Genomic DNA, 15,062 nt, shown 5'->3' on the forward strand with positions numbered 1-15,062 from the left:
TATATCAGAATTTTTGCAAGTTGCAATCGCGCAAACTGGCATTTCGATAATAGTTTTAAATTCTTGTAAATTCACTGCAAAAACTGAGGAAAGTCATTATAGAAAATAACAAATGTCTTAGAATATCTCGCAAAAAGAAATGATCCAATATTAGTTAGAGCTAGTAAGGCCAAACGCTCCGTCCTTGAAGTAAAAGTGCGAGCTTTGCGCCAAAGTGACGTCACTAGAGTGACGTCGGAGGATCGGCGCGGCGAGAGATGCTTCAAAGGAGTGAACCAGCCCTTCTATTCTCTTTAACCCTGGTAGTGCCCAATCCTGCAGACCTACTAAGCCCGTCTGTCGAGGCTTGCTGAAAGGGAAGGGGTTAGTACATGGCAAACAATTACAATTGCAAGTTTACAAATTAAGAGTTACAATTACAAATTTGTTGAATTACAAATTACATGATATTAAGATTAATTGCACGATTAAGATTACTTCAATAATAGAAATTAAATAATGAAATAGCAAATATTAATATGAATTATAAAGCACTTATCAATTGAATAAATTATGAATTAAAGACCATAAAGAACTAAATTAAGTTACTTAACTAATCAACTGGAAGTTGCAGGAAAACCATTGCAATAACGAGGATAAGGTTATATATATTACTAGGATATTATAATAACATAAAGATAAATATAATTCCTTAAATTCGAAAATTACTGATTTATCGGAATTAATACGAATGCCGAATTAACAAATTAATATCATCATTTACCAATTACATGATTGCTTACTTGAGGAGGGTTACAAGAAAGAGGGCATCCCCTGGCTCCAATTATACTTATTATTTGAAGGAAGCAGTATTGTGCCAGTTACATTTGATATCAACATTCTAGTTATCTAATAACAATTGGTACCAATATCTCAGTCTTTAGTAAACTGTTGTTTAAGAAACGTGGTCTCCGGAAAAGCAAAACAGCGTTTTGCTTTTGTCCTCCGACAGTACCGACAACCGGATCCATAGAATTGGTCCTATCACCTCCGGGGTGGCATTGTAACTGGTGCAATGTTTCACCCTACTCTTACTTGGAGATTTGGTGATTACGACACGTTTTGTGTACCAGCTTGAGGTGCTGATGGCGCTGAAAAATCATAGATAAAAATTGAAAAGCTAGGTTGTTCTGAAGAGTCGGAAGCACATTGGAGGGGTGTCCTGTGTGCACTAGGGTAACTGACTGTCCTCCGTTGTGCCACCTTTTGTCCAACGCACCCTCTTCACTCCCTATATGAAAACTGGCCCACCTCCTCCAAGAAAGCTCAACTTGTGTTGAGATTTCCTTCTAACTCATAATACTTGGAGATTTGGAGGAGTTCACTAAATAAATTAAAAATTTCATTTAATCCATATTATCTCGATTTCCATCACCCGGGCCAAGGACTAAAATTAATTAAGTTAAATTAGGGATTTAATAATAATTAATTAAGTTAAATTGAATATTAATTTTGATTGTAATTAGTAATTGTTTAATAGATAAAGTTTACAAAACTATTGACTATTGTGTATTGTATTGTATTGTATTTTCGTTTGTAACATGTGCATTTGCTTACACATCACATGACCCAATCATTGTCAAGCACCCTGCCTCACTTTCCAGGGCTTTATCCTTTAATGGCCATGGTAGGAATGCCTAATAATTTTGACTCCGGTCAAACGAAGTAAAAAGCCCGTAAGCTGTACATGATATCGTGTAATTCGATGCCATTTGGAAGACTAAGCACTTACAGCCATTTGCGAGCTTTAGTTTGCCTTCTGAATTTTTAATCTTTATGATTTTTTAAATTACATTCGGACCTATATTTAACGAAGTCGCTAAATCACGATAATAAGTTCGTTATATGAAAATTTCGTTAATTAGAGAATCGCCTTTTGAAATACTTCAGCAACACAAACCAGGTTTTAAATTCATAAACACTAGACATAATTAAAATAGCAATTGATACACCTTTATCTTGTAAACTAGTATTTACTATTTATTTTATAAATCTTAACCATCGAAATCTACATGGAAAACAAGAATAGAGCAAAACATCACTACACACTTTCAACTAAAAAAGGCTACATTTATATACATAACTATAGCTACATTTATTATAAAAGTAATTTTAAACTTATATTACCACATGCGTTCTTAAATTTAATTGTTACTGATAAAATACGTAAATTTTGCCTGAGTTTTTTAGTTTGAAATGCAAACAAAAAGGGAAAGGGATTTTACAGCATTCTCTAAAAGTTAAGTGGCTTCGAAAATCAATTTAAGGTCATTTCCCCCATTTAATGCGTCAACAGGTTTGAAATGTTCTGAAGTATTTTGGGAAATAGTGAAAGTAGATCTCAAAGAAAAGTTCGTTAAATAGAAAATTCACTTCGCCATCTGGAAGTTATTTTCCAAATTGTTATTGGTTCCTCGTAAAAAATTGCAAAATAGAGAAATTCGCAAAATGGAAGTTCATTAAACAGAAGTCCGACTGTAATTGCGAATTTGTATCTTAAAATTTAAATAAAGCAACAAAAAAAAAAATTTTCAAAAAAAAACTTAATTTCAATTTTTTTTTCTGCATCGCTTGCGTCATTTTCTTCATCAGTAAAACATACATATATTAATTGCTTTAAAAATTACAGTTTAAACCATTAATGCCCAACCATTAAAAGTGATTAATGAAGGAAATTCAAATGTATGAAAGAAGTGGTAGTACATATCTGTTTATTGCAAGTGGATATTTTTTGTTTTACCTATCATTTCAGCTTTAAAAAAATCACAATGATTTAACTTTAGGTCGAAATATAAATATTTATATCATTGATATATTATTATAGTCAGAATTACATTGCTTCCTCAAAATAAATCCCAATACTAAAATTCCTGACCAACCTCATTCATTCTTTTCGGAAATAGAAATCTTTTTAAAAGAATGGTTCCCATCCTTTAAAAAGAACATCAGATACAAATGAAACGAATTAATTTTTGGAATAATTTTCAGGCTTTTTCACATTTTTGTTATTTTTGTCAACGAATATAATTAATGGAGAAACAAATGCTGTTAGGTCTAATTTTATGCAATCTAATTTTAAGTTCTAAAGAAAAAGGTATGAATGAAAGTGACTATTTATTTAAAATTTAAAAAAAAAAATGGGTGATGCTACAATATCGTTGAGGACTATAAATGGAGATAAAAAATCACTTGCTCCAATTTGGACATTATAGGCTAATATTTGGAGTTAAAAGAAACTAAAAGACAAAAATAAATTTGCATGCTAATTACGAAAAAATATGGAAATATGAAATTTATCTAAATAATTTTCTTCAAAAAAAATTTTTCTCTTTGCATACGAAATTAGTTTTTTTTTTTTTTCTTTTGTCCCTGAAATACAATTTCTTGTTATATATTCATATACTTGAGTCCTAACTGGCATAAAAGCATCCATCTCACTGGTAGGAATGAAAACAAATTTTTCCATCCAAAAAGAAGTGCCTAATTTAAAATGTGTTTCAAAAATACTAAATAGTTCATTAAAAGAGAGGCAATGTTTCTATAAACACTCATTCAATATTCTTAAAACTACAATGATATTATAAAAAAAAATAGCATTTTCATTCTAAAAAGAAAAATTATATGTATTACCTCATCACCATAGGCACTCTACCTCATCCTATCTCAGGCAGGAGGCAGAACGATGTGATAGAACTACGTAGGATATCTATAAACGTTGTTTTTTACAACAGAAAGAGCTATTCTCTTTCCTTCGAAAAAGCTTTTAGATTATTGAATCCTGTCTAGTTTCTTGCCACTTGGCTAGCGTGTGTTGATTTGTTGTTTATTGTTTGAGCCAGAATGTCAGTGTTAATAGATGACTGACTGAATATAAACAATAACAAGCTTCCTAAAACCGAAAGAAGTTTAGAAACCTTCCGGTGCATCCCTCTGCTTATGTTATGCTTACGAAGCGATTTATGGACACTATTACTATTCTAGGTAGTTTTATTACTGCGATTTGTGTTTAAATTTAAGCGTAATTTTACCATTTATAAGAGTTTTCCGTAATTTATAAATTCTAACAGGTCGTGAGAGTAAAACAAATTTAACAAAATTAATATCACCGTATAAAAAAAGTGCAAGGTTAGCCATGTTTTGATTGTTATCCCTTATTTGGCCATATTTGTGTAAAATATCATCATTGGATATTTTTTGTTAAGCATCATAGCAAGCTTGCGGAGTCTTCCGAATTTATTTGTTGTTTGTTTCGTTGAAAAATAAGATTGAATGAACGCTTTATATTGGAAACACTACGAGTATAATAACATTGGATGGTGCATTTTTTCAAGTCTATGTGTAAAAATCAGTCGGACGTAGTTACTCGGAAGTGTTACAAGGAATTTTAACCCCTAGCTTCATCTGCGCTTAGCTTTACACGGTCAATCATCAATATGGGTGATATCATGAATATTAATTCAATTTAAAAATAAATATTATGTTAAATATATAAGAACATAATCTATTAAACAAAAATTACCTTGCAATGAGAGAGCTATCTTCCAACTTTAACAATTCGCACACAATTATTACAAAGAACATTCAATAGCTAAACAACAGATAAGAGATCAGAATTAGCTAGCTATGCTATTTACGTAATTACACAACAATCCAGAAATAAAGATATAACAAAATCAAAGTTGCAAAATTAACAATTTCTTTTTTCTTTGAATATTAGGTAACCCTGACTTTTTTAAAAAAATCCAAATCCAAATTATTCGAAATGATATTGTCTTAATATTTACCGGGATCCACACGCACAATGATGGACCAGATAAATAGTGAATCGTTAAAAATTTTCAATTCATTATCTTATTTACTCTATGTTTCGGTTAAAAAGTAATAATAATTATAATAATAACAAATTTTTAATAATAAGTTACATGTTTTATTTTAATTAAATTCTAAAATTAGAACTTTAGGTAACTGCTGTGAAAGTTAAAGAAAGCAAAAACAAGGAAAGGGTTGCAACTATCTATAGTTAGAATGGGAATAAGGATTTGTGATTTGCTTATTTTTGCTGACAAGGAGGGCGGTGGAGTCCGAAATTGCAAAAAACTTTCGTACGTAATACTTGAATGGCCCCGTAATATTAGCAATTGATTGTTAATAATCAATTATAAGCCTGTTTGAGTGAATTTTGTGCTTTTATAAAGTAATTGAATATTTGAGGGACGAAAAATATATTTTTCTTTCAACTCAGGTATGTAGCAGACTTGGCCAAGTATGTTCGCCAAGGTAGCAGACTACCCCTCAAATTTTCATCAACTCAGTATCATCGTTATATGTAAAGTAAGTTGGTGCAAAACGGTGTACCTAATTTGAAATACGTTTTCAAAATGCTAAATAATTAATTAAATAAACTGCAAATATTTCTGTGATCACATTATACTTTCATATTTTTGAAAATGCAATAATACTTTAAGAAAACAAAAGATCAATATATTTTTCGATTCAAAAAAATAAACAGTATATAATTTTTGCATATTTTTTGTCCAAAAAAAAATAACAATCCACATTACACCGACCTTCCTCAGGTATGTGGCAAAACGGCGTGATAAAGAAAATTAATTATCCTTTCGCTTACGGCTGGTACAACATGTGGACCCCATGTATGGGTATAGCATAGTACACCGAAAGCAGAGGGTTAAATAGAACATATAAACCTAGTGGAAATGCATAAAAGTATGTTTGACTCATATTCATGTAGCGCTTTTAGAGTTTTAACCCCATAGGAGCAAGCTTAAAAAAGTCGTATGTTTGAAATTTGATTTCTCAAGAACTATTCAACCGATTTCACTCAAATTTTGTATTTTGCCATGAAAAATTACATACTTTAAAATGACCTAAAAAAATTAATTTCTTACTATTCAAAATTTTTTCGACTGTTGTTAAATAAAATAATAAAAATAGTAGATATTTATTAAAATTTATTTTTTTCATGAATAAACGAATTTTTAAAATTGTGTACAAAATTTCTTGTGTTCCCTTAAAACGTTCTCGAGATATGGCAAAATACACAAAAAATAAAATTTACATGAAAAGATCCAAACTTTGGCCAAACTATGGGAACCATATGTCTCAGATTGCTTACTACCCCCATATTTTTGTGTCAGAAATTCAAATCCGTTGAAAAAAGGTGTATTTATTCTGAGAAAGTGCGCTTTAGTGTCTGATTTCGTAACTTAAAATATTACCTGCACTAACTAGCATATTTGAGATCACCCCTTCGAACTATTAAGTTTAAGTTCTGGAACGTAAAAATCCGATCATTAGATCAAAAGTTATTTAGGGAGGTCTGTTTTTTCTTCTTTTTTTGCGCACTGTACATACACCGTATCTTGGTAACAAAATCTTTAAAAGTTACAAACCAGGAGTAAATTGTGCATCGAAAAGCACGCGCACCAGCTCACAAGAAATCCTAACTTACATGGCTTCCATGGTCTAGTTCATCTCATTTCAGCTTTCAGCTCCAAAGCAACACCTTGACCCAAAAAAACAAGAAACTTCATTCCACCCTTCAACCCTGATGGTCCCCGCATCCCCCAACAAATAACTATTTTTTTACACTCGTTGAGTCGACAGAAAAAGACAAAAACGAAAAGGGTAAAAACGAATCAATTTTATACTCGGAATTGTTTTGTTTTGTTACTCGGAATTGAATTCTGTAAAGTGCTATGGCAATATTTCAAAGAAATGTCTTAAATTCTTTATAAGAGTTAATGGTAATCATGAGGAATATACTTCATTTGACACCAAAAGAGCACTTTTTCAGAAGAAACATACCTTTTATAAGCAAAATAGAATTTTTCACCACCTTCCAGTGGAAAATATGAAAATTTGGCTTGTAGTTTAACCACTATACCGATTCAATTTTTTTTTCTTTTTTTTTTACTCTAGTGCTAGTTTAAAATGTCTCATTTTTTCCCGTACCTTTTGAAAAAATCGATAAATTGAAATAAATCTTTCGGTGAAAGTTATAAACTCACAGCCCAAAGACAAATTTGTAATAAATTGAAGAATTTAGAATAATTAAGTAATTTTTATTAATTAATTTGTGAATGATGAAAGAATTTTTGAATTGTAAGATATTCAGAATTTTTAAAACTTAAATCTAATTTTTCATGCTTTTTAATTTATAAAAAAATACTTAATTTGAAAAACTAATAATTGGATGGAAATGGATTGGTACTCCATTTTGAGACTCATTATATTGCGAAAGAGAAAATAAGAAACATCTTTGTTTTAGAGAATTTTAAAGCATAGAAATTAGTTGGTATATCCTTTTCTGTATTTGGAATATTTTAGTTTTAAAATATTTTTCCAATCGTCTTTGTTGTTAATATAATCGTAGATTCATTAAATAATTTCTTGTTTTATTTACCCACAATAGTGCTACTGCTCTTAAATTTCACACGATTCCATTTTCCGAACCTAGATTAAGTAAAGCTATTAAAAGGTGGAGCAATTGTATTTTTTACCGTAAAATTCGCAATCGGCAATTTTTTAGTGTTTTGAATTATATGATAGTAAAGTATTGAAGAAAACAATGCAAATTTTATTTATTTATTTACTGGTACAACATACATTTGCAGGCTTTTGTTGTTTAAAAATTAAGGTTAAAAAAGCTATGTTATTTTTTTATATTTAGCTGTACAGACTACAGTCACTCTTTTAACAAAAAAAAAGAAGGAAAAAGAAAATGTGTACTCATAGTAAAAAAAAAAAAAATCATGAATGTTTATGAATGTTTTGTTTATGAATGCTGATTCAAGAGGATTTTAAACTCCAGGATTAAAAAAAATTGAACAAACACTCATATCATACCTGCCACCTTTAGGTTTTTCCAAAAGTGATTTTTCCGAAATGGTAGAATATGTAAATTGAAAAATCAATTATAGACATTTATAAATCTTTTTATATTTCATTATAGCTTAATCACACCAACTTGCGATCATCATGCACTCGTTAATTTATTTATTATGGTAGTTAAAATTCTTAGTTAATTTATAAATCCTCGAAATATAAAAGCAAAAATTTTAATATCAATTTAATTACAAAATTAAAATCTTCAAGAAAATACAAAAGAATTGGAAGCTATAATATAAAAATAATCTAATAATCATGTAGTGATGTTAACAAAAATAAACGAAATTTTCCGATATTAACGAAATTTAGCTGTGCAACTATCCTGAAAAATATCTTCCGCGAGAGCGCAAATGTAGGTATCTATGCATTCTAGATATAAAAAAATACAACCGGATCAAATATGTATAATATTCTTATTTTTATAAATAAATTTAATAATTTAAAACAAATACATTTAATAATTTTATTTCTATGCAAAGTTTTTTTTAAAATTTCAAGGAAAGATAAAATGATTTCTATTGATGAAAAAAAAAAAAAACTCATAGAAAGTACAATATCGTGTGTACTCATGACAAAGTCTTTTTAGCTTTCACATTAGTCATTAGAAATTCATTCATTTTAGGAGTTAGGATGTCTATTAGCCGTCAATCTTTACATCCACCATGTTTCATGTGCTTGTCATATGGACATCCGTTAAACAGCCATGCAAAATCCAGGGATGTTCCACTGGAAATCCAATAGACGATTGAAGGACGACTACCTAATTCTAACCGTAGACAGCTTGTAAACGAAAAAAAATCGCATGCGCATTTTGAATCATCTATGATGTTTGGCTTAAACGAAATTAAATTTAAAAATAAGTTTTTCATTTATTTATTACAAATATCTAAATATCTAAGCCTGCGCTAAGTGTTGGCCTGGAAGCATTTTGAAATAAAAGACCGATATCTAACAATATAGTCAAACAAGTTAAAAAAATTTACGATTCGTAATCAAAGCTCAACCTTTAAAAGAATGAAAAATAATTATGTTTAGACTTTAAAACAACATTAAACAAATACTTAAAACTTAAAAATATTATTTAAACAATACAATGGAAAAACATAACAATCCAATGCAGAATATATAAATATACAGTACCGCTCAAAAGTATCAGTACACCTAGAAACTTATAAAAAAAATGGCAAAATTCAAAGTGTCATAACTTCTTTAAAAATGATCAAAAATGCTTCTGCTTTAGCTCATTTTGAAGCTTAAAATCTCTACTTTTATGTACTTTAATTGTTTTTGATTAATATATTTTGCAACTATGTACAATTACACTCTAAACAATCCTAGAAAATTGTATTAATTTTTTGTGAAGTTTGACGCGATGTACGGGCACAAAGGGGTTAGATATTGTTAATTTTTATTATACCATTGAAAAATTTGGACTTTTAGCTTTCATTTAAAAAAAAANTCTCTCTCTCTCTCTCTCTCTCTCTCTCTCTCTCTCTCTCTCTCTCTCTCTCTCTCTCTCTCTCTCTCTCTCTCTCTCTCTCTCTCTCTCTCTCTCTCTCTCTCTCTCTCTCTCTCTCTCTCTCTCTCTCTCTCTCTCTCTCTCTCTCTCTCTCTCTCTCTCTCTCTCTCTCTCTCTCTCTCTCTCTCTCTCTCTCTCTCTCTCTCTCTCTCTCTCTCTCTCTCTCTCTCTCTCTCTCTCTCTCTCTCTCTCTCTCTCTCTCTCTCTCTCTCTCTCTCTCTCTCTCTCTCTCTCTCTCTCTCTCTCTCTCTCTCTCTCTCTCTCTCTCTCTCTCTCTCTCTCTCTCTCTCTCTCTCTCTCTCTCTCTCTCTCTCTCTCTCTCTCTCTCTCTCTCTCTCTCTCTCTCTCTCTCTCTCTCTCTCTCTCTCTCTCTCTCTCTCTCTCTCTCTCTCTCTCTCTCTCTCTCTCTCTCTCTCTCTCTCTCTCTCTCTCTCTCTCTCTCTCTCTCTCTCTCTCTCTCTCTCTCTCTCTCTCTCTCTCTCTCTCTCTCTCTCTCTCTCTCTCTCTCTCTCTCTCTCTCTCTCTCTCTCTCTCTCTCTCTCTCTCTCTCTCTCTCTCTCTCTCTCTCTCTCTCTCTCTCTCTCTCTCTCTCTCTCTCTCTCTCTCTCTCTCTCTCTCTCTCTCTCTCTCTCTCTCTCTCTCTCTCTCTCTCTCTCTCTCTCTCTCTCTCTCTCTCTCTCTCTCTCTCTCTCTCTCTCTCTCTCTCTCTCTCTCTCTCTCTCTCTCTCTCTCTCTCTCTCTCTCTCTCTCTCTCTCTCTCTCTCTCTCTCTCTCTCTCTCTCTCTCTCTCTCTCTCTCTCTCTCTCTCTCTCTCTCTCTCTCTCTCTCTCTCTCTCTCTCTCTCTCTCTCTCTCTCTCTCTCTCTCTCTCTCTCTCTCTCTCTCTCTCTCTCTCTCTCTCTCTCTCTCTCTCTCTCTCTCTCTCTCTCTCTCTCTCTCTCTCTCTCTCTCTCTCTCTCTCTCTCTCTCTCTCTCTCTCTCTCTCTCTCTCTCTCTCTCTCTCTCTCTCTCTCTCTCTCTCTCTCTCTCTCTCTCTCTCTCTCTCTCTCTCTCTCTCTCTCTCTCTCTCTCTCTCTCTCTCTCTCTCTCTCTCTCTCTCTCTCTCTCTCTCTCTCTCTCTCTCTCTCTCTCTCTCTCTCTCTCTCTCTCTCTCTCTCTCTCTCTCTCTCTCTCTCTCTCTCTCTCTCTCTCTCTCTCTCTCTCTCTCTCTCTCTCTCTCTCTCTCTCTCTCTCTCTCTCTCTCTCTCTCTCTCTCTCTCTCTCTCTCTCTCTCTCTCTCTCTCTCTCTCTCTCTCTCTCTCTCTCTCTCTCTCTCTCTCTCTCTCTCTCTCTCTCTCTCTCTCTCTCTCTCTCTCTCTCTCTCTCTCTCTCTCTCTCTCTCTCTCTCTCTCTCTCTCTCTCTCTCTCTCTCTCTCTCTCTCTCTCTCTCTCTCTCTCTCTCTCTCTCTCTCTCTCTCTCTCTCTCTCTCTCTCTCTCTCTCTCTCTCTCTCTCTCTCTCTCTCTCTCTCTCTCTCTCTCTCTCTCTCTCTCTCTCTCTCTCTCTCTCTCTCTCTCTCTCTCTCTCTCTCTCTCTCTCTCTCTCTCTCTCTCTCTCTCTCTCTCTCTCTCTCTCTCTCTCTCTCTCTCTCTCTCTCTCTCTCTCTCTCTCTCTCTCTCTCTCTCTCTCTCTCTCTCTCTCTCTCTCTCTCTCTCTCTCTCTCTCTCTCTCTCTCTCTCTCTCTCTCTCTCTCTCTCTCTCTCTCTCTCTCTCTCTCTCTCTCTCTCTCTCTCTCTCTCTCTCTCTCTCTCTCTCTCTCTCTCTATCTATCTCTCTCTATATATATATATATATATTGGGACTGATATTTTCACTAGCCACCATTTTCACTAAAAATGAAAACAATTTTAAAAATGTAGACAGGTGTAGCATGAATAACTTTTTGGATACAAAAACCATTAATACTATTAACTTAAAATAAAGTTGCCATGAAGTTTTAATGGTTCTATTATGATTTACATATCATTAATAAAAATCATTAAAAAAAGGAAAACATGAGAAATTTAGAAAAAGCCGAAATTTTTCCATACTTTTAACATTTTGTTTGCTAACTGCTATTTTTCAGTACTGAAACCTCATTTGTCAAATATAGCCCTAAATCCAAATTCGGCTATGGAGGGGATCCATTTATAGAGACTCTGAACAAATCATCTATTGTCTTCGAAATTGAAACGTTTCTGCGTTCTATCGTCATTCTATTGTTACGTATCAAACTACAGCAGTCAAAAGCAAATTCTCTATATTCCGGGGAAAATATGGTTGCTTATGTAAAACACAACATTTTATGTGACAAAACTTATTCGCTAATGGTTAGCTGGCGAGTGGAAATTTTGAACGCTGTGTACAGATATTCGCTATCGCAAGAATCGAATACGCCATCTGGGAGAGAAGACTGGTTCCATGTCTTGACCCTCCTTCTTCCCATTCTTCCTCTGTTCAGTTGCATGGGAATATGGATAGTGTTTTCTACACTAGAAAGCGTTGCAAGCTCTTTACAGCCTATTCTTCCGAGTTACTTTTCCGATATATTTTGAAACCGTATGGCTCACAACGTGATCATTGTGTTTTGATACTCTCTTAAATAGTTTTTTTTTTTCATACTCTTGTATACGTCATTTCAACACGTAGGAATCGTCATTCGATTTTTAAAAATAAAAAAAAAAGGAATCGTTATGGATGGTGTTTTCTACACTAGGGAACGCTGCAAGCTCGGGACTGCCTAAATTTCCGGGTTACTGTTTCAGTTGTATTTTAAAGCCATTTGGTTATTCAAAATCTAGCAGCCATGTCACCTTTTTTAATAATAAATAACAAAATAACTAAAACAAATTTTCACTCCAAACTCCCCAGAATTACATAATAACATTAATATCTTATGAAATACAGCAGATTTGAGATCAGAAATTATCTAATTTATTTCTTTTATTGAAAACAAAATTATCCGTTTGAAAACATCGCCTATCAGAATAACATGTAGTAAGCAGCTGCGAACTTTTTAACCGGAATTAGAGTAGGTCCCGAGCTCGAGATTGTTTACTTTTCTACTGAAAACACCATCCATAAAACACTTCTTTACCCTGTCAACAATATACGAAGTTCTAAATTTAAACCTAAAGGGTAATTTGTAAAATGAACTTAATCTCGCTGCTCGAATAATGCGCAAACACTGACGTATGGTGGTGCACGGCTTGCTACAAAAATGGCAATAAACAAGTAAAAAGAGGCCAAATCAGGACTGCCAAAAAAGAGAGTTCTTTCTTAATCTAGCAACCATGTCACCTTTTTTAACTATACATTTATAAATACCTGAAACAAATTTAATTATTAATATCTTATGAAATACAACAGATTTGATCTTAGAAATTATATTATTTACTTCTTTTACAAAAAACAAAATTATCTGTTTGAAAATCTCGTCTCTCAGAATAAGCTGTAGTAAGCAGCTGTCTACTGTATACTCGGAAGAGCAGGTCAAGAGCTTGAGATTGTTGTTGTTCTTTACATTGATATTGAAAACTGCAATATTTTCCGATTCCATCCATACTGCGATATTTTCTCCTTCCATAATATTTTCCGCATTTAATTGTCAGAAATATTTTTGAAAATTTCCATGACGCTTTTTTAAGAGCTATGTTTAATACCGTTTTGAATTCCATATAGTTTCTTAATTTAAAAATCTTTAATATGTTTGAAAATCAAGACAGAAACTAACTTACTTCCTTCACCTATGACTATCCTCAAGCTAATGGTGAAAGCATGCGAAGTGTCGTCATAAGTAAAGAGTTCTACTCTGCGCCATCACCTTACAAACCATCTTATTAGAAAAAAAAAGCCTTGCCCCCCCCCTCCACATAAATTCCTCTCAGGTTATGCTGATGATTGTAGAAAATTTTATTATTTATATTTAAATTTGCGCTTAATTTTACTATTCATAAGATTTTTTGTATTTTATTAGTTTTAAAAGCTTATGAGCCATAAATTGATTTAAAGAAATTATTATAACAACATAAAAAGGATTATCATATTTTGAATGTCATCTTCTGCTTTTTATGTCTTTGACTAAATGAATTTACATATTGAATAGTAAATAGCACAAATTTTCTTGTGAACAGTAAAAGCACAGTAGCACTATAACTATAGCGTGTTCTTTTTTTTCTTTTCCTTTTTTTTTTTTTTTTTTTTTATTTTTTTTTTTTTTTTTTTNATTAGGTGTAAAAATAAATTGGGAGTAGTGACCCGGCAATCTTATTATAAATTTTACTTACTAGCGCCATCTGTGCTGGGTTTACGATATGATCATATGAAATGTTTAAAGGCCATTCTCGCTGCCTGCGACTTTTTCACATTGAAATGAGAAACAGATTGAGAAAAATTATTTATTACCCACGAAAAACTCGTTAGGTTCTCTTTTGCAAATAATTATTTTCTTTTTGCATAAAATCGCAGAGAGTGAGAATGAACCATTCGCGCATGCACGATCAGTTCATACATTTTTTGCAAGTTTACGCGGTTAGATGTTTTTTTCTCATGAGGCACTTTTCTTGTAATTCAACAAAATTTCTCCCAATTTTGAGAATTTCTTTAACGTTTTTGTGGCTAGTAGCTCTTTACAAAAAAATTAACAGTTTTAGTAACTGTTACTTTCGGTAACAACATTGCTAGTTTTGGACATGAGCTGATCTTTTTTCAAGCCATTAAACTAAATCTAGGATCATTGCTTTCGCTTTGGTTGGAGCTTTGGGTTAATGAAATTTCCCGTTTGTATCAAACCGACATGACCATTAATTTTGAACTCAAACTTATTTTCTGATAGTTAATATCAATTTCATGTTTCAGCGGCAATCACGTGACCAGCCGTTAGCAAAAATCCAGCAAGATTTGGTATTTTAAATAATTTCCTTTTTACTTGCAAACATAAAACACAAAATAAGCTCATTTAATATTGTTACAAGTTTATTTTTATGTGTATTTTATTAAAAGCGATGAAAAAAATCTTTAAATCCTGGAACGTTTTGTGCCACGTGCTGTTGCAACCGTATTCTCATATCGGTTTGTTTCCCTTAACCGCGATTTTTTTGTCGCAGGCATTTACTATATTATATTTCCCGACAGACCATTACCACTCGTGTCCGCCGCCATGTCGTTAGGAGGTTTCGGAGCTCATAGAGAGAAATAGCACAGAGTGGTGTGCATCCAGCTATTGGGGGATTCCGAAAAGCGGGCCCATGCAGCAAACGCCACACGAGATAAAAGAAAAGTTATTACAAGCTCTGGACAACGAATACAATGTAAGTTAAAACTACAGAACACAGAAAGCCGACAATAAATATTAATGAGATTGAGAAGTGAGATATTAAATACTTCCTTGCATCGAAATAGTGTTAGGCATAACGTGTAAAAATTGCCTTGTTTGTGTGTGTGTCACGAATTCACAATCATAAAACGATAATACATATTTACAATGCTAAAATGGTTGTATAGAAACAAAGTTAACGAATTTACCTATGTGTAATATAAGAAATGACTATGCTAAAGGAAAATCACGTATACATTTTATTA

The 15,062-nt window shown here is 32.8% G+C and overlaps 1 protein-coding gene across 2 annotated transcripts in view; it reads left to right on the forward strand.

The window, feature by feature from the left end:
* Nucleotides 1-14,173: 14,173 nt before the first annotated feature.
* Nucleotides 14,174-15,062, forward strand: part of LOC107451023 (mediator of RNA polymerase II transcription subunit 26) — a 35,311-nt gene continuing 34,422 nt past the window's right edge. The window contains exon 1 of one of the 2 annotated variants that reach the window (XM_071187651.1): nucleotides 14,174-14,791. Coding sequence is in view for 1 of the 2 variants with exons in the window: in XM_016066989.3 (XP_015922475.2) it covers nucleotides 14,729-14,791 (63 nt within the window). In the remaining variant the exon portion in view is untranslated. The remainder of the gene's footprint in view (nucleotides 14,792-15,062) is intronic. The other variant, XM_016066989.3, reaches the window with a different exon arrangement.

Source organism: Parasteatoda tepidariorum, chromosome X1 (genome assembly GCF_043381705.1).
Source record: "Parasteatoda tepidariorum isolate YZ-2023 chromosome X1, CAS_Ptep_4.0, whole genome shotgun sequence".
Classification (NCBI taxonomy): Eukaryota; Metazoa; Arthropoda; class Arachnida; order Araneae; family Theridiidae; genus Parasteatoda; species Parasteatoda tepidariorum.